This window comes from Buteo buteo, chromosome 12 (genome assembly GCF_964188355.1).
Source record: "Buteo buteo chromosome 12, bButBut1.hap1.1, whole genome shotgun sequence".
Classification (NCBI taxonomy): Eukaryota; Metazoa; Chordata; class Aves; order Accipitriformes; family Accipitridae; genus Buteo; species Buteo buteo.
This window is the reverse complement of record NC_134182.1, coordinates 9,918,514-9,939,785: the sequence shown is the minus strand read 5'-3', so window position 1 is coordinate 9,939,785 and position 21,272 is coordinate 9,918,514. Positions and strand designations below refer to the sequence as shown.

Sequence of the window (21,272 nt, the reverse complement as noted above, 5' to 3'; positions counted from 1 at the left end):
GTAGTTAAACAAATCTGGAGTGCACATTTCTCATTCTCTCTTTGGAGCTTTAGAGCATGTTATCAATCTTTGTGTTATCTGTAACTCTCTATCAAAATGAACTGCTTTAATTATTTTGGAAGAAAAGTCTTGCTACACTTCCCAGACATTCTGTGTCCTCTTTCATCAGTGATGTGTCATGAATAAAAGAAGGAAAGAAAAGAACTGTAACCCCACAATAAAACACTTACATTATCCTATACCTTTCAGGGGCCTTTCCGCGATACTGCTGAAGTATTGCGGCAGCGCTACAAGCCTTTGGAACCAACCTTGCGAGTGGCAGCATCAATCAATTCACCACTAGAGAAGGCCAGAGAGGAAATGAAAAGGGAGGAATGGAGAAACCGTATACATGACAATGAGTAAGTTCTTTTTTTTTTCTTATATTGTTATAAGAATGTTTTCTTTATTCCGTTGCTCTCAGAAACCTTTCATGCCTGACAAAATGAAATGTCAAACCTGACAGCTTACTAGCAAACATTCTATGTACATACTTCTAAAATCTGTGTCCTTAGATTATAAACTGTTCAGGGCAGAGACCCTATCTTGTAATTGTGTGGCATGTGCCATCCATATCTATGAATCTATAGAAGAACTTGTAATAATAATAATAAAAATAATAATAAGGTGTGATGCAACAGATGGGCTTAATGGAAGTAAGAAAACAAATGCAAATTCTGTTTTGCCACATGCACCTTGCCAAGGAAAAAATACTGTTTCAGTCTTCATATTCAGGGAGTTTACAGACTATGGGAGGAAAGATGGTGTTGCATGCCAATGAGACTTGCTTTCTCTCCCATTAGACTACCAAAGCTCACTTGGAAGGGAAGGGAGCTTATGTTGCACATTAGAACATGATGCAAAAACTGTAATCATCTTTGAAGCAGTTTGGTTTCCTAAGCCATAGCATCTGTAATAGTGTCAGATAGGCCAGTTCTTTTCCATACAATCCCAAATACAGACATAATCCAACCCAAAAGATTTAAGATTTCTGTCCCAAAAGATTTAAGGCTATTGCCAGAATATTTCCAGTTCTTTTCTTATCATGATGGAAGTCTTTTGTCCAATCATAATAAAAGCCTGTTAAGTCACCTGCTCTGGCTTTGTAGTTAACTAGAAAAAATTGATGTTTTGTCAATTTTTCCCTTGAATTCACTGCTTTTGGCAATCCTTTGTTGCTTTAATACCAGAATTCAGGACAGAAAGGAATCACCTTTCCTCATGAGCAGCCTGTGATCCACTGATTCACTGGGACACAATGCTTTGCTATCTTTGATCTGTTTCAAGCTTTTCTATCAGCTCCATGATGCCGTGTGTCAGCTTCAGGACTGGGACTTAAGAATGCCAGAATCAATTGCATTTGCATAGTTTGGCTTTTATGTTTTTATTGTTGGATTGTTTTCCTCACATTTTCCCTGATTTAGTATTAACAGTAACTTTAAATGGAAATTCTACTCAAAAACAGTTTTGAAAGAAAAAAATTTTCTTAGTTCCGCTACTTTTCCACTTTTAGGCAATGTTAATTTTTGTATGTGGTGCCAAAAATGAGATACATGCTTTTTATTCCTTGCATACCAAAAACATAACTGAGTTAAGTTACAAGTAAAAATGTACTTCAGTTTTCTATTCCTCTCTCTATTCTTTCATTTATTGGTGTCAGAGAGAAGCAGCTTAACTTTCACATTTCAGCTTAAATCTGGGCCTTTTTATAATTTTTTAAAATTTTATTTCTAGCTTCTGCCAGTGAAATTTAAAGGAAAAGAAACCACTAGGTAATAATTAATGCTCTACCTCTCATTTAAAGTCTTCTTTTCACTGAATAAATTTTGACTGATGCACTCCAACTGAGGATGGATGATGTTGTTCATTTATAGGCATGACTATATTGCCCAGTCTTTATTTGATGAGGTTTACCCCAGACATCACTGTGTCAACAGTTTCAGAAGGTCAGATCTTGTAATAAATATTTCACTGACTCTCTTCAGTGAGTGAATTGTGAAGCTTTGGTCTTGTACAGTTTAAATTTGAAGTCTCCAACTTTGACAGATATTAATTGATCAGGGGTCTTTATTTACCTTATGGGTAAAGAAGCATTTAGTGCCATCCTTAATGCACAGAAGCAATGTCCTAACAGCAATGATTCTCAGTTTCATGCACGCTAAATGCATAGCGTATTATACATTTTCAGGCTGTGATCATTCCGTTTGTGCTTCATATTCAGCCAACCATGCAAGGGTCATATCTGTAACCTTGAAAAGGTGATGACAGAGTTGCAGGTCATCATCAGGACTAATGCTCACTAGTAATGCTGCAGCTGCTGTGTGGGATGCTGGTCTCCAGGGAGGAGTCAGCAAAGGGTTACTCCGATTCTGCAGTAGGTTTTTCTCAGCAGTGTCTATTATGAATTGACAAATTTCTGTCTCTTTCTATGTAATTGTGTACTTTGGGACTGTATTTCTTCCTGGTAGTGCTTCCTATGCTGATTATTCTTCTACTTTAGAAAATAAGGAGAGAATGAACAGTGGAAGTGGGTGGCATTTTTTGAGAAAGCTTGTGTTTGCATAAAATGACAAACTGAATCCTTGATCTGTCTATTTCCAGAGTGAATATTGTGTGATATCTCTTAAGATAGAAAAATTGTTGGTGTATACCTGCAATTTCCAACAACATTCAGAATTCCCACTCACTTTTGATTGTCAGGGTTCTTTAAAGTCGTAACACATTTTCTCTAAGTGTTTCAAGCTCTGAGAAAGTTTTTGCTTCTGATAAAATGCAGAAATAATTGAAAAAGCTGTGGGAGAGTTTGAGGCAGGCAGAAGTAGTACAAATGAAAGCAAGAGAGAATGTTGTGCTTACTTAAAGCAACTGCTAGAATCTCCTATTTTGTAATGAAAGAGCAACTGGGTAATCTAGTCTAATAAGAACGATTATTTTTTTCATGTAATTGAAGCTGTTACTGCCTTATTGTGCTATTTTTCATACAAATGAAGTGATTTCCCCATCCACTTGGATAGGAGTGACAACTGGACTCCTTCGGGATGGCCACTTAATAAACTAGTGTCTAGTTTGAGACACCAACTGCTAGATCCAGCAGATTTAGATCACTAAGCATGAAAAGTCCTTTACTCAGTTGCATGCAGCTGCATGCTGGCCTAATTTTCCAGAGAACAAAAATGTAAATTATTTTCATTAACTTTGCTGAAATCTGTCTCACGTAATATGCCTCATGCTTCAAAGTATACTATTCAACATCTTTATAAAGTCAACATACATCAGAATGAGTTGCAATGTGGTGATAGAATAGGGATAAACCAGCAATAGTGTAAGGCTGAGGTTTACTGATTTATTGTAGTCTTCTGGTGTGACATCAGGCAAGTGATCTCAGCTTCTGGCTTGTCCATGCTCAGGGCTGTACTGGAGATAGCCAAGCTAGTCCTGAACACACTGGTTCACTTGTGTGCAGCGGAGTGCAATGCTTGCACACCCTGCCTCTCACATGCTGTGTGAACATTGCAGCACCAAGCTCCTCATGGGCTTATCCTCAGCAAGACAATGCTTTCCTTTAGAACCAACTTAGGTGCTTCTGCGCTACACAGTGCTGTGCATGAAAGGTACACTTGCAGAGAAGTTAAAGATCTAAATAAGCTCTATACTTGGAGAGCGTCAGTGTTATTAGCTGCCTGGTATTAATGGTAATGAAATTTAAAAAGCAAGTCATTTTAAGATTTAAGAATTTAGAAGATCTTTTAACTTCTACATTAATAAGACCTGTTACTGTATTTCTCACTTAGCTGCAGTGAAAATGGCTACTACATTTTATGTCATACAAGTATAACACATCTGAAAACTTTTTTCAAATTATACTTAGTTTTTCATATGCTTTGCAACTTCAGCAATTTGCATATTTTCCGGACTGTTATTGTATTATGATAAACAGGGATTATCATATATTTTCAGATAATGTTTTCTTAACAATTCAACTTCTATTTGTAACTCTTCCATTTATTTTAATTACTAGCACAGTGTGCAACATTTATTAATCAGCAGAGTCTTTTTAAGTTAAAATACTAAATTAGCTAACCCCATTAACACAGAATACTCCAAACAAGCAGTAATAGGAGAGGTAGTTACTGTGCAAATCGTATTATACATGCGGGTGCTCTAGGGCACAGTTAAGCATGATTACCCTCTTTTGATCCAGTATTCCTCTGCTTCTTCCAGCTAATTTCCACTGGAAATTTACAAAGTAGCGCCTTCATTTTTCCATCTTAATTTTTCTAATGAAGTTCTGGTACTTTATAACACTGGGGATACAGATAATAAGTCTGTATATAATTAAGAAGTTCCGGAATTTGCTGCAGAAGAGATCTCTTTTACTTCCTACAACAACTAGACCATGCTGTTCTTTGCACTTTACATTATTGCAGATAGGGGTTAAACAAAAATGGCCACAGGTTTCTTAGATTCACTGATGTTAGGATAAAAGGGATTGATAGTTTATTGAAAAAGTATGTATTTAGTATATTACTGTAGACAATATTTGTAATAATGCACCCAAAATAAGTTTCTTATGGCAAAAATACTGCACTAAAGGTAATCTGACTAGATATGTTAAGTAAAATATTCTGTCTTTATTTTTGTAAATAACATTTTGATTTTAACATGCACTCATTATGAACTAAATAATGGCTGCCTTGCTGCAGTTATTTTGCTATGGAAAACCATTGTGCTTCTTCCTTTGTTCTGCGAGTGAAAAGATAGGCACTGTTGGATTCGATGAAGAAATGACTTCAGGTATAACACAAATTTGAAAGCTTAAAATGAATTTAATTTTTTATTTGAAGAAAAAAAAGATAAAAGATTCACAGCTTCCTGATAGGGAAGCATAGTTTGTTTGGAGCTAATTGTTCATGGTCTTCTTTGAAGTGAGATAAAATTGTTTTATTTGAATTAGATCAAGACAACAAGGAATTGAATTGCTATTGCATAGAACCACTTTAAATAAAAATTTAACAACACTATCACACATCTAGAGTTAAGTTTCTGGTAATATTTTTACTACTAAATTACAAAAATGTACAGTACATACAAATATTATGAAAGTTTGAAAAACCATGTAAGCAAAGTATTCCTTCTAGTTCTCAGGTTTTAATATTTCTTATTGTGCCCTGGTAGTGCAGTTTGTATGGCAATCTGGCAGTAGATCTACTGCCAGTTCTTTCTCAGAAGCCTGAGCAAAATTTGAAGCATTTCTGGTATCAGGATTACATGCTTGCACTGCTGGACTGCTGGGATTTTGCCTCTTGGGCAGGTCCAGAGAACATGCTGAAGGACCACTCTGTTTGCTGCCATTTAAATTCAAGAAAAAGTTAATGCCTCTGAACTGTGTCCTGTTGGTAGGCACCATATAACATTGTGACGCTGCCAACCAGCAGTAAATGATGGACCTGACAAACCCTCCTTCCTGTTTGTGCTGCTGTTCTCTCCTCCCACGTTGTTATAGCCCAGTACCTACTGCTGCTTCTATTGTCTCGGTCAATCCAATTGGAAAGCCTTCAGCATCTCAAAGGCCTCTTCCATCTCTTGTTGTAATAGTGAGAGATATTACAGTAAGAGAGACAGAATAGAGGGAAGAAATGGTAGGTGAGGAATGCAGAAAGAAAGATCATGAGCGGCTAAAAATGTGGGGAAGAGAAGGATTAGAAAGACGAAATTAATAGTAGCAAGGAGGTGCAGGATAGGATGAGTGAAGGGAGAGAGAAAGGAATTTTTATTTTTGTTAACAACAATTATCTGGGCTATCTTGCAAAATTTAAATACATGCCACTAGCAGCTGTCAGGTCCAGGACTGGCTACTAAGTCAAGGTTTCTAGGTCTTTTAATGCTAATTAGGTTCAACATAGTGTGGTCCTGGCAACAGTGCAGCTGGCCTTCATTACCAGTGGCACTACCAGCTTTGCTCTTACTCCTCCTTGAGGTTGTGTCTGTGTAATGCTGCTATTTGTAGCACCTGAGATAGTTTCCTATTTTTGGTTCCAACTCTTTCCCCCTGTCTTGAATGTATTCTTTGGCATATTTCTCATTTAAGCATTTGTGGTGGGTGAAATGAAATAATTTTTCTTTTTTAAATTTATTTCTTTAGGGAAAGTTCACCTCCCATTAAATCATCAACTTTTGGAAAGGCTCAGCTTATACTGACTATGTTTTATGGCACGATATAATATCAATATGGAATTTAATTCTTCTTTGATCCTGCTACTTCTGTCTCTGTCATATTTACTGAAAACCTTTAAGAATTTCTGAATTTACACTTAAATCACAAGGAAAAGCTGAAACCCAGATGTAAGAATCCTGAGCGTGAGTTTTCTGTGGAACCCCCCGCCCCCCAAATCATTGAGGTCTAAACTTGTGCAGTTGATAATGGCATCATACCATTGTCTGGATTTAATTTTCTTCTCTTTCCATCACTCTCTTCTGTCACATTCAGAGCACATACTGTCATTAATTTGGCGAAAAGCTGTGTCAGGTGTATATATAGAGCTACAGAACACAATACTGTTACTGAAGTGTTTTGCACTGCTATTGCTTTTTTCTATTATTATTGGTTGTGGGGGTATAATGACTTTTGTATGACTCCCATTAATTTGGTTACCCTACTTAACACAAAAAATTGTTTTAATGTTCTTTTTAATTACTTATTCACATAGAGTAATGAAAATTCTTACTTGCTTTAAACAGACATTGAATTTTCAAGCATATGATTCTTTCTTGTAGTTAGATTGTTACAGCTATAAGGATCTGCCCACCTGGCGCTGACAGCAGAACTATAGACAGAAGAACAAACCCAAAGTTTCTACTTTAGACTACTTTGTATCATTATACCCTATTATATTTTTAATGTTCTTTCATTTCAATTTTAATATTTTTTATTGTTCAATGTTCTTCCTCAAAAATTCATAGTTGATTTAATTTTCTTTACTCAGCCATAGACATGCATTCCAGGCTGTATGGCACATATTCCAGTTAATGATCTTAGAGGAGATATGCAGCAGAATGCAGAAGATCACATTTGTGCTAAAGTACATGTAGAACATACTGTTAGTTGTGTCTTAAAGTGTTACAATAAATGTATTTTTTTTGTTTGGAATCATGGTAGAATGTAGATTACCTTGAGTATTCATTTCCCAAAAAAACAAAAATTAACTGATCCACAGTAAAATCAAAACCTCTGTGTAGGAAATTTTATAGGGAAAACTATAGTAATTTACTTTATCTTCTACTTTCCTCAAGAATTTTTTTTTGCCATTCTGTGTATAAATTTTACAGACCTCATAATCATATTGAATTATGAATGCTATGGCTCAACTAAATTCTATGCATATATGGGCAAATCCCTAAACTGCTAGCCTTGTCTTCTCAGCTACCCAGTCCCCTGAGAAAGCCAATTTTCTTTCATGTCTGAACAAAAGAAAAATGTACTATTAAAATGCAATTCAGAAGTGATAAAAACTGCAAGTGGAGCAGCCAGCTCACAGCACCTTCAATGTATTCTCTGGGACACTGGGGCCACATTAATTTTTGTGTGTGTGTGATGTCCATCCCATGTGCAAATTAGCATTACAAGTACCATAATCTGTCTTATGTGAGAGTGTCCTTTCCCATGAGTATACACATGCTACTATAGCTTTGTATAATTTAAAAGTCTGCTAACTCAGTGTTTTTCTTTCACTAACTTTACATGACATTTGTTTGTGGTACTTGATAGAATAAATTGATATAGCTAGCAAGATTCTAAAATAGTTTCTTTTTATGAAGTGGAAAGAAAGAAATGTAATTTAAAAAAACAAACACTCAAATAGTGGCCTATGGATCAGTTAGTCCAAATAAATAATTTTCTGAGTCTCTATCAGCTGAGAGACAAAGAAAGGTATTTTAATCCCCACCTTTATCAAAAAATTTGATTGTCTAACTCTTATAGGGACTCTGGATTCTGAAAAGCTTTCAACTAGGAAAAGGTTTTAATTAACTACACCTGTTGTCATGGCATTTAAAGTGATGTTTTAAACTTCTGAAGCACATATTTCTAGTTTTACTGTATAATATTTTTTCCTGCACTTGTAGAATAAAGAATGCATGTTGCTTTTTCAGAACACCAGCAATGATAAGCTTAATTCCCAAGATTTCACTTTATATTAAAATGTACCTGTTTGCTCTCATAACTCTTTTGCAAACTAAAATAGATGGAACTAAGACATCTTTGTAGGGTCTCTTGTAGATCCTTTATATGTAAGATGTCTTTCACCTTCCTCCATACAGTTTGCTGTGGAACCTACATAGAAAACCTGTAGCTCTCCATGAGAGTTAGGGACGTCCATCTGAAAATATCTTCCATGCCCAAAGTGGGTAGCTGGAGCTTCACTGTTCAGTGGCACTATGTAAGCAGGGCGTCCACCCTCAGTATGACCAAAGGTGAAAGAATCAGCCTCCAAAAGATCGCTGAGTGGGACATAATTATAACTTGAGAGTAAAGGACACAATTTGTGAATTCAGAAGAAATGATTTCTTTCTTTTGTGGTCTGCCAATACATGCAAAGGTCACCAGTACTATTTATATAATTTTATATTCTGCTAAATGAGAGTATGGTTTATTTAGCTTTGGTTAACAGATATAAGAGGATGCATACCTAGTTTAAGGTACAAGGAGGATTCCTTCTGGTGCAAATTTGCCTTGGTTTATGCTTATACAGCTGACATCCTTGAAATGTTTCCATCCTGATGGAACAATCAGGTTGAAGTTATGTGTTGGGGGCCTACATGACTTTTAAAGTGGATGCAAGCTCTCCAGAAATGAGTTCTGTACTTCTGCATGGTGCATGCCTGCCACTGACAGCTGGCACAGACTGCACTGCCTGCTAAGACCTGAGGTGTCAACATGCACATCCCAGTGAACTGAACCCTGCTCATTCTCTCTTCACATCACACCACTGCAAGTTATATCTTTGTATAGAAAGTCTTCATTTTATCCTGTTGAAACTCTTTATCTTTTTGCTCCAAATTTAGTTTAAAGGCAGCTATAGGAGAAATTGCAGTAATCCTCTCACGATACTGAAGGGGAACATTAAGAACATAGTGGAAAATAGCAGACATGTGTGTCCATGTCACCTCCTGTAGCATTGGCATCTGTGTTTTACATCAATCTTGTGGCATCTAGAGTAGAGCATAACTGATTTTTTAATATTCTCAAATTTCAGATTTCTGCCATTTTCTTCATATCATAAAAATGAGAAGTATGACCCATCAATTCATAGGTCAGGCAAATATGGCCAAGAAACTTATGGAGTTAAACACTTCCGAGAAGTACAGCCTAAGAAGTGGGTAGCAGACAAGGTAAGTCACTGCAAAAATTAAAGAATAGTTTACTTTTTGGGATTGTTATTATATTAGAACTAAGTGAATTTGGGCCTGATCCAGAGATCATGGAATCCAATGAGAATCTTTCTAGCATGTTACAAAATCACATAGAGCTGATGTAATGAGATGTCAGGCTTCCCTGACTCTCTGGTAAGTTCAGTTTGAGGAAATTCAACACCTCTCCCACCTACAAAGTAAGGATTTAAAAGCCTGATTAAGTACAGCTTTGTTTATATAAGCTTTGCAAAGTTTTGTTCTTTCTGTATTGCCTTTTCTGATTTAAGAGAGATTGCGTATTTACTCTTGCACATTGATAAACCTTCAGAAAATTATGGCAAAACCTGATTAAAAACAACAAAATATATTACTGCTTACATTCTTTGGAAAAGAAAAAATTAAAAATTAAAAATTAGTGAAGAGCTGTTTTTATTTTAAGATAGTCTCATTAAACTGCCTGCTTTGTCAGGAGCATCTCGTATATTTCTGATTTTGTGGTGCTACAAGAGGTAATTTTCCTCAGAACATGTTCTAACATGAGTTTGGGTAATGTTTGCATTACTTCTATTTGTATTGGGTATCATAATCACATTAAAATTTCCCAGTACGAGAAAGATAATGGACTTGGGAGAGAGTGCAGCACAGAGCCACAAAGATAGTTAACGGACTGGAGCACCTTTTGTATGAGGAGAGGCTGAGAGAGCTGGAACTCTTCAGTCTGGAGAAGAGAAGGCTCAGGGGAGATCTGATGAATGTGTTTAAACACCTGATAGGAGGGAATGAAGAAGAGGAAGACGGACTCCTCTCAGTCTCAGTAGTGTCCAGTGACAGGACAAGAGGCAATGGACACAAACTGAAATGCATGAAATTCCATCTGAATGCGAGAAAACAATTTTTTTACTGTGAGGGTGACAGAGCACTGGCACAGGTTGCCCAAAGAGGTTGTGGAGTCTCTGTTCTTGGAGGTATTCAAAACACAACTGGACACGGTCCTGGTCAAGCTGCTCTAGCTGAGTAGCAGGCTTGGACTAGATGATCTCAAGAGGTCTCTTCCAACCTAAACAATTCTGGGATTTTGTAAGATATGATTACTTATTTCCCTGAAAGAAACTTAACCTTTGTAAATACATAACAAGTTCCAAGGAATATTAATTTGAGAAGTAATATTTTTTAAAAGAATTCTTTCTCAAATCTTCAAGTTTTAAAAATGAGCTCAGAGTAAAATTTTGGTGTTTTAACATACATTATTTAAATCTCATTGCAAATAAAGGCACAAAGACCAACATTCAAAAAAAAGATCTGAATTTGTCCCACAGCGTAAGTATGATATATAAAAATGATCTAAAAGTCTTATTGGTGGTACTCTTCTTGTCCTGTAAAGACTCTTCCTTTTCCAGTCCTTAGCAGTTCTTGATCAGACTCAGATGATGATATCAAACAGTGTAAAGATATTTACATTGTATATCATATTACACATATATAAGATTATATAAATTGTGGGCTTAGCTGAAACAACTAAACTCAGTTTACTTGTGATCTTGGATAGATTTCAACCTAAATCTCTGGAGGTGAATAGCTGTATACATTAACCCAAGATGACATACAGCCTTCCAACCCCAATTCTAAATCAATACGAAGCTTCAGTTAGGAGCTGCTTACCCAAACAGAGAGATAAGAGGAGAAAAGAGCTATATATGACCTACCTGCTGCTTTAATGGGTCATTATCATCAGAACCACCCCCACCCCACGCCCTTCACTATATTTTAATGGAAAAGGTCCTATAGGCAGGTGTGGAGTCATACTTTCAGAACTGTTAAATTTGAAACTCTCTGTCACTTTCTTATTTCTAAACTATATTAAAACTTTGTATATATCAGTGCTATGAACAAAATTATCCTGTTCTAATGAGTCACCAGGCTAAAAGGCATGTATCCAAATATTACCCAAACCAATCAGATAGTTGCTTAACACTTAGTCTGCTAAACATAACCCTCCTTTGAGTTTCCCATGAAGTAATTAAAACCTGAATAGCTGATAACCCTGCCATGATGTATATTCAGCTTTTGACAACATTATACTAGAGAAGTTTCACTAATCATTGCTGGTAAGACAATCTACCGTGTAAATTCTTCCAGGGAGTCAGTTCAGTGGTCAGTGGATCAGTGACCCCTCTAAGCTGCTGAGGTATTATTTGATATCAGCTGGTATTAACTGGCTTTTTTTAAAATTATACATAAAAAAGTTTCCCTCTTGTGTGTTCGTGAGCATGTCCTAGTTGTATTTTCCTGAGGTTTTCATGTGTTTATAAGTATGCATTTTAATTCAAGTCACAAAAAGATTAGTATGTAAATTATATAATTACTTTAGAAGCAAAATTAACAACAATGAAAAATATTGCCTTATTACATTTCTTCTGGAAAATGAAAGGGTATTAACATAGACTTCCTCTAAACATAATAATTACCATAGATATGTGAGGAAAAGTTAATAGTTCTTCTTTTCATCTGGTTACAATCTGAAAATTTTTATCTCATTCTGTTTACACTTCAAAGAAGTTTCTGAGTGAAGGGAAAAACTGTTGTATTCTAATTCTTCATTAAAAATAAACAAGAAATGGAAATTCTATACCTCTAGCAAATCTGAATCTAGTTAGTTTACCCAGTTGTAAACCACTATAGATAAAAATGCTTGCATATTTTAATATCGTATGTCTACACACCTTGGAATACCTTTGATAGAATTTGTGAGAAGTATCAATATAAAAAATTTACCAGTCACTATGAATTTAATCTACAATGATAGGTTTCAATGTAGCTGGACAGTCAAGGGATCAAATACACTAACTATCATCTTTCGGTTGTCAAAACACTCACATATGTTCGTATTTACTGAGGCAGAAATGAGAGCTTACAGACTTTAATCGGTATTGGAATTAGTTTGCATATGCATTTTAGAAAACTGACTTTAATGACAGCATTTAATGTTTTCTTATTTGCAAAATTCAAGATGTGACATTTTAAGATGTTCCTTCCTGATAGATTCTTTCCTCTGATGCCTTATTATAGGTGAATTACAGTACGACTGCATCACTGTTTCATTATTTGCACAGGCATTTTGGCCCTAAACAGAATTTTATTATCTACAAAGCATAAAAATACCTAGTACTGCAAAGAATTAATTTAGAGAACCTAAGCATATTGCACAGAACATAAAGTTGACCTTTACCGTCTACAGCTTTTGGAATGGAGTGGGATGTGGAACACATCATAGATTTAATGTGGCACAACGCTGTCTGCAGAAACTTGGGTGGGACTGTGACTGCCTGCCCATTGCACCCGATGATTGAATCTGCTGTCACCAGCATCCTGATAATAATGAACATTCAGCTTAACGACCGTGATTATGATTATCATAATTGATGTGCAAGTGCAGTGTGTGGGGATCATTACAGCTGAACTGTACAGCAGAGAAACATGCCTTAGTTATGGATAATTTTACTTTTATGCATTGATTGGGATAAAATATGCCTTTCAAGTTCAACAGGCCAGCTTAATATAATTTTAGGGATATTTCTACATGTATGAATTGATGATTATGAGCTTCCTGCAAAACAGTCATTCTGGCTGTTTGTTTTGAATTGTTTCATTCCATTAATAATGGGAAATAATTAAATAATTAGACATTGTTGAGTGGAAATTACTTATAGAGTACTGCCAGCATTAATCAAACATCAAGCTCAAATATTTCTGATTGTCATGGCCTTGCCTAAGCTAGGAAAAATAGCCCTTGTAATTCACCACCAACACAATTCTGGTTTTGGTGGAGTAGTAGAAATTGGGCTGTAGTCAACACTACTGGCATTTTCACACAGTATTGTGTAGGCACTAGAGCAGGCAATAGTTGTTCCTTATATAAAGTATATTGCTTCCATCTTTGTTACCAGAGGCAGAGAATTGCAGGCTCAGATTCAGCCAGTATAGATAAAGCTACAATCAAGAGCTTCAGTTGGTTTTGTTGGACAGTAATTGCCTTCAATTGAGATTATATGAAGTTGCAGAAGTATTTAATTAAATCATGACATATATAACAGATAAACACCAGTGTGTGGATGTATTTTAAACCAGAGTTTATATCAAGAATGTTATAATGCAAAGTATAGAGTTTCATTGATCTACACTAGGTGTAAATTTGGCTCTTTGTCCAGGATCTGGCAGAAATTTCCTATCTGGAATAACAGACTATGGAAAAATTTCTTGATCTTTGACTTTCTTTGGCTTTCTACCATAAAGATGGATCCAATCTCTAGGAATCTCTCAACTGCATAATTCCTCTCACAGGACTTCACTAAGCTTGGACTTTCTATGATGAAAAAGAGAATCCCCTGTGTGTTGAAGGAATGCATCCTATTTTATATAGTCTGCTGCTTCTGAAAGTTCAATAGTCTCTGTGATTTTCATTGTTGCTCACATTATGGCCCAAGTTGAATCACATTATCAGGTAGGGCCCTAAGTTCCAGGTATGTGGGAAAAGTCCACAAGGAGAATGTAATATGGCCTGAAAATCTCAGTGCCTTAGAAAGTGAGTGTGACTCTTCTACATGGCCATGGCCAACCCATTTTCTTCCACACTCTTCTGAGACCACTGTGTCCTGTGGTTCCATAGCAAATTTATCTTCATACAGTATTACTGCGAGGGAAAAATAGGGTGGGAGGGGGAAGTGATTTGTTCTGTTTGAAAATTAGTTTCACCCTTTGTAGGATCAACAACATACAACAATCACGTGTCTAGTGGATGTTGTAATTATGTGGCAGAGTTGTTTGATACGCTATTCATGCTTTTCCATCCCTGATTATACTGAAATTTATTTACGTTTCACCTTAACTCCATTTTTCCTAACCTTGCAGCGATTGGACTTGAGATAGATATAATGTATGTGTAAACTTTTTCTCTTAGATTGTGACTCCATGACAATTTTTTAAAGGAATTTGTTTGTTTTCTTTTCATGTTAATTAGGAAAAAAAAATTACACAAGAATATTTTCTAACACAGTGTGCTATTGGCTAATGTGCATCTGTACTATCAAACTTATTACATGTTTTGAAACTTTTAAGACCATGTTTATTAGTGTGCTTTGTGACAGAATTTACTAATGTACAATGAGAAGAACTAGCATGCATTTTGAATATCAGATTTTTAGTTCCTCAATCCAACTGCAATGTGTTTTCCTAGGCAATGCAGAGCTGACATAATGTGGCAGCCAGAAGTGACTCTTTTGTAGGGGAATTATTAGATGATCTGTAAGAGTTTGCTTGTTACACTACCGGTTTCCTCATGAGCCATGTCAGGGATAATAAGGGCTGTTGCCAAAGTGTGTTGCACTTCAGCAATCCCTGGCCAATGACATGGTTCCTCTATGATTATTACTACTGGCATGACTTGATGTATCTATTCAGATGCTCCAAATGGACCCTTAGTTTGAGTTATCAACTATCTGTTTCCAAGATAAGGCTGCTTTCTGTCACTTTTCTTCCTACCCTGAGTCCTGCATCAAACCAAATAATTTAAACACAAGGATCTGGTTCTACAACAATACATCCTATACTATTCCTGGAAAGTCTGTCTTTTGCACCCTGTAGGATATATTTTCTACTCTCAGGACAACCGTTTTGAGTCCAAATGCTGCTGTATCTTCATGTGAAAATCAACTTGAGTAATTCCCTGCCTCCACATAGGGCAATTCCCACAACAGCATTAATCTTCAGAGCTGCAAGCTTCTTGGAGCTCAGGTGTTTGGCTACCTGGTTAAGTAGTATAAAAAAAGAGCAGTCTTGCCCGATTTAATATCACAGACCAGCTTAAGCAAGTGGTCTCAAACTGTGCAGCAAAAAATGACTTAAAGTCACTTTTGCAACTTCTGAAATTTTTACTTTTTTTAGTAAATGTCATAATGTGCTGTTGAGAAGCAAATGTATTAAAAAAGGCAGGAGTATGTCATATCCAGCAGTGGGAACACCAGACATTACCTCTCATTCACAGGACTAGAATGAAATATCTCTCATTATAAGATGCACCCATTCAGTCTTCTAGGAAAGCAAATGACAATTTCAACTTTTGACAGTTGACATAATGATTTTTCCAGATTCCTTACTGAATGACTGTGTCATATTTACAGAAACACATTTTTTTATGAAGATCACTTTCAGAGCTCCCATTGGAAAAGCTCTTGAGCTATAGATTGTTTCCTTTGAGAAAATTCTTAAGGTCACCACTGCTGGGCTGCCTTTGAAAAATGCTACTCTTGATATATGTAATGTAAATGATTAGTAACTATCAGCGATCTTTCAAATTATTTTCTTAGGTGTAGAAGGAAGAAGGTAAACACTGTGAAGCAAATTAAAATATACAAAATGTATCCCTGGCCACTGTTTAACTAAATGCAGAAAAGAATCTATGGATAACTGGAAGGCTGAAAAGAAAGGCTGGAAAAACTTTGATGAAGGTTACTGATGAGTTACAGGGTCTGGTTTTGAGGGAATACTGCAAAGTAATGACTGAGAAAAGTCAAACCATTCATTTATTTGCATAAGAAAAGATACTGCCACCATTCTTCTAATCAAATCCATTCTAGTGGTTATTTGTAAGGGTTTGTCAGCAACTAGTTGAATATTTTATAAAACCTGATTTTCAGTTTTGTAATTTCTCAATGGGAAAATGCAGTCCCTTGATGATGATCCAAGACTTTGAAGAATAAATTGATTCAAAAGAGAAAATTAGATGGTACTTATTACACTGTCTAACTAGCAATCCTGTGTCATTTATCTGTTGGATGATAAATGTCTTGCTTTGCCTACCTTCCTCCTTTAATAATGTTATTTGTATGTTAGTGGCATGAAAGAAATCTTTCTTTCTAGTAAGGACTAACTTTAACCAGTATTTCTTTGAGGGAGATATATGTATGTTTTAACTTTCTAAATAATTCCTATTGTACACATTGCTTACACTTTTTAAAGCCTCTTGTTTAATCAGAAACACTTTAGAAATAGAGTATCTTGACCAATTCCTTCAGTACATGCTTAGATTACATTATAGTAACTTGTGGCAGAGCTTTTAATGCAAAAAAAATCAGTTGAGCTGGAAACAGTAGAGTTTAAAGTCACACCTGCTTTTTTTGTTTATATTGTTTTTAGGCGTTCACTATTTGGATATTATTTTGTTTGCTGGAATTGAAAATCCTCACACTAAACTGGGAAGTGCTTGGCCTTGCCTTTTGATGACAGTTTTGGATGGGCTGTTCAGCATACTTGGAATTAAGTAGCTTTGTTTATATATCCGCGAAACATAATCTATTTCAACTCAATTCAATTATTTGCCACAATATTGAATTAAAAAGGCTATATTTTGAAGCCACTTAAAATTCTTTATGGAACATATCTGCAAAAGCAAGCTACTTATGATTTGATAATACCTAGACCTTGTTTGTGCTGCTTAAACAGAGTTGAAAGAAAGTAACAGAAAGCTTTTCACAATCCTCTAAGCATTACATGGTCCATATAACTGTAGAAAAATCCAGGTATGAGAACTGATCCTCAGTGCTTAGCATAAGTGAGGTATATCCGTAGAGCTAGGCTAATCTGCATCAGGTAAGGATCTGGCCCATAATGAATATAATCAATATGTAGATAAATGCTATTTAGAAAGAATGTTCTAGGAAAAATGGTGTTAGCCATTTTCACAGAAAAATAGACACTTTTAAATCTCAACTTTACATGCACATTGCTGGTGAGTTTGCAAATTTAAATCTAAGATCAGAAGCACATATTCTGGTGACTTCTTGCAACAGATACACTTAGGACTACAGAATGTTGTATCTTGAAATGACTCCTGAATGACATTTTTTCACACTGACCCATTATGATTGAATAGTTGTATAATCTGTAGTGTTATTAGCTTTTCTGGATGGATTCTAAGAGATTATGCCAGGTATATGACCAAGCTGAGAGAAATAGTGTAAGTTTTTGTTGTTTTGATGATCTCTCCAGAGAACAAGAGTAGATTATTTTTAGAGCAGTAGGACTTCAGTGCAGTAAAATGGATTTTAGAGTAATCTACATTCCCTGAATAGGAAAAATCACAGTAAAAGATAGCTTTGTGCACTTATGCTGGAGTAAATGAGAGACTGTAAGTAATACAGACTGCTTGTTGTCTTAATGGTTTGACGTAAGTAGCTACTGCTTCTTTCTTTAAAATTTATATCATGAATCAACTCCGAAGTCGTTTGCTCCATTTTAAATAGTAATATGATATTCACTTTGGAGTACACTTCAGTGTCTATTCATTTAATGCAATGAAGAGCTGGTTTCAATATGCCCTTTATAAACTCAGGTTAAAAGGATGTTCCACCATGATAGAGATAAGAAACTATATTCTTTCTTCTCTTATAGTTTTTGTTGATCTCAGCATAAAATATGTAGGGAAACTGAAAGGCATACCCACATAAGGACTTATTTATGAGTAGGTGTATTACCATGTGTTAATATTCTAGAATGAGAGTTATGGAATTATTCAGGAATAACCTTTGAACTTCAAATTCAGACTTCACTTCCATTTAAATAACCTTACAAGCTTTGATGAGTTAATGTACAGAGGTAATAAATAGCACCTAAGGTAAAGGGGATAAGATATAAAAGCTGTGATGCACACAGTATCTGTTTCACAACTGCATTGTTTTTATTTTCCATAATGAGGCTATTTGACTAGGAATTTTTTTTGTGATAAGAGAAACTAATAATATTCCCAGCCAGTAGCTTTGAGATCTGTTAGGATCTCTCACCTGTAGTTGTATGAAGGAATGACAGTGTAAGCACTTATCATTAGCAACTGAATACCCTGCTCTTTTAAAGTATAACTTGTTAGGTATGAAAGTCTCAAACTTGGAGGGGGGGGGGAAGAGAAACAATAAAAACACTGCATATTAACAGACTTTGTGCACTAATGCGAAGCCGCTTGATTGAGCAGTGTAGTGTCAACCATGTCTTTCTTCTAATGCTAAAAGTAATGCACATAGACAGAGTGACAATCAGAGTACAGCCTCCCATCAGCTGTAATTAATCTTTTAGTTAACAGAGACTAGAAAAGCTTCTCATCAGCCTCTTCTGAAGTCTGAAGCACCCTGTTTTTTGATGTTTGCATTCTGAGTAAAATTGTCCCCACCAGTTCTAACAAATTGAAACACCAGGCTAATTATGGCAGCTAATGAAGTGTGTGGAATGGTCACAGCTTGTCGTGAAACTGTTCCTTCAGCTCAGATTAGAGTTTCATCAATCACTTTTTTAAACTGATCCAGAATTGCTTCTGCCCAGTGCTTGGCATTTTTAATGCTGTTTCTGTAATTGGTTTTTTCCCCAAAGCTTAGGCTATTTTTTGAAATATTACATTCTCAGGACAGGACTTACAAACTCCAGTTTATAAAAAAACATTTCATTATTGCCTCTATCAGCTGATCAAGTGCTAGAAAGCTAATAAAAGAAGCAGAAATATAAAATTTGATATATTGCTTTTAATCCACCTAAAGGTAGCAATAAAGCATATACACATATATGTATATGAATCATTATTACTGTGGGCTGGATGTGTACTGCAATCTCATGAGACATGGTTTGTGGGCTGGATGGTTCAAATCCCACTGAAGGACCTAAATGAAATGAATGAGTTGGTCTTAGCTTATTTCCTAGTGGATTTTGGTCCTCCATATATCACTCAAATAGTTTGGCATGATTTGTAGTTTTTGCAGATGCCCAAGCCTTTGGCAGGAGGAAGACCAAAATGTGTTGCTATTTAAAGAATTTCAACACCTTAGGTCAAATCCAAAGTTCTCAGAGAAGTATGGGAAACTTTACAGTATACCTTATATTGCTGCTACACTGTCAATGAATAAATTAGCATATAAAACATTGTAAAAATTCCTAGTTCCTGTTCATTTATAAGATATAATAGTACTCAGCTATACATTGAAAGTTCTGCATAGACATTAAAGACATAGATGTTAAAGAAAGTGTAAAGCTAAATTCTTTCCTCAACATGGACAACGGAGTGTAGAATTTAGTTTGGAAGTTATCCAGCTGAAAAATGAAATTAACTTTTGCTTAGGTACTACCATAGAATATGTTTGCACAGGTTGTTACATTTAATATATATAACATGTATTCATATCAGAACCAAGACAGCATGATTTTAGTTTTTTAAGTATACAACAATCTATTTTTTAAATTTGTGCTAATATGTGTAATACATTTCATTTTTCTGAACACTGTTGTATCTGAAATAATGTTTGGCTATAAATATCAAATGTTCCTCCCCCTGAAGTTTCTTAATTGGCAGAAGTTTGACAGAACTAGCTTCATGTCAATGCCAAAACAAATCTGAGGCACCTGAGTGAATAATCAGTGTTGCTGATGCTATTTCTGAACTGTATCAAAGAACTGGTAGATTTACACAACAGAAAAAGTGCCACTGAAAAATGAAGAAAAATACGACACACAAAGAAGATATATATTATCATAGATGAATAAATACAGACAGAAAAAAGAGCAATAGGTATTAGCCTAAGAGCTATTGTTCCAGATTTATTTATTAGTGAGAACGTTTGTGAACAGTGGATAGGAGATGAGTAGTTTTTCTAGTGTTAGCTGATCTCCAAAGTAAGCTGCCTGCAAAATGAGAAAGGCCTTTTTCTGTTTGATCATTTCAGTCTCTTCTGAAAGTAGCTTCTATTTACAAAACAGGAAAGCTGTTTTTCTCTTTAGCTTTCATCCCTGCTAGGGCACATTGCTGACTCACGTTTAGCTAGTTGCCCACCAGGACTCCCAGGTCCTCTTCTGCACAGCTGCTACCCAGCCTGTCGGCCTCCAGCCTGCTTTGTTCCTGGGTTTAGTCTGTGCCAGGTGCATTTGTCCATACTGTATTTTGTGAGGTTCTGTCAGGCCATTCCTTTAGCCTGTCTACATCACTCTGAAAGACAACCGTCAAGTGTATCAATGGCACCCCATTAGTTTGGTGTTGTCCATGAACTTGATAAGAGTGCGTTCCATCCCCACCTCCAGGTCATCAGTAAAGATATTGAACAAGATTGGTCCCAAGATAGCACCTGAGGAAATACATTTGTACCCAGGTTCCAGTTAGAGTACAAACCATTTATTGTTACCCTTTGAATCTGATACTCCAGACAGTTATTACATCTATTTGTCTGCACATCTAGACTATAATTTACCAACTTGGTTAAAAGGATTCTCTGGGTGATTGTGTTGAAAGCCTTGCTAAAGCTCGGCTAGACAGCATCCACTGTTCTCCTTTGATCTGCATATCTAATCATTTCATGACAGAAAGCAATCAGGTTTGAAAACATCATCCAGAACAACATCAAACCAGATGAAATTTAACTGGAATACTGTTTTTGCTGCATATGCCAAATACAGTGCAATCAACATGCTTTTTTATTATTACTATTGATTCTAAATGAATACAACTTTTTTTCAAACAGATACAACTTAACCTGATAAGATAAAAAATATTTTCACTTGAGGATTTCAGCTCAGAATTTTTCCTCCTTAACTCCTCCTAGTGGCATGATTTTGGCAAGTTAGAGATAGTTGCAACTTGATCTTGGCAGGTTAAACATTTTCTGGCTTTAGTCCAGCAGGTTAAAAGTGGTTCTGAGTTTGTCTTGGCAGTCAGCACTTGGTACTGGCTTATTTTCAGCTGGAAAGAGAATGTTGTGGTTGAACAGATTAGACAATGAAAGGGGCAGCTTATAAATGGCGTAAATCAA

General features: G+C 35.8%; 1 protein-coding gene across 1 annotated transcript in view; it reads left to right on the top strand.

The window, feature by feature from the left end:
• The window catches only part of SPATA17 (spermatogenesis associated 17), a 99,701-nt gene that overhangs the window by 62,908 nt on the left and 15,521 nt on the right, over positions 1-21,272 (top strand). Inside the window, exons 8-9 of the mRNA XM_075042024.1 lie at positions 250-401; positions 9,291-9,426. Of these exons, the coding sequence (XP_074898125.1) occupies positions 250-401; positions 9,291-9,426 (288 nt within the window). The remainder of the gene's footprint in view (positions 1-249; positions 402-9,290; positions 9,427-21,272) is intronic.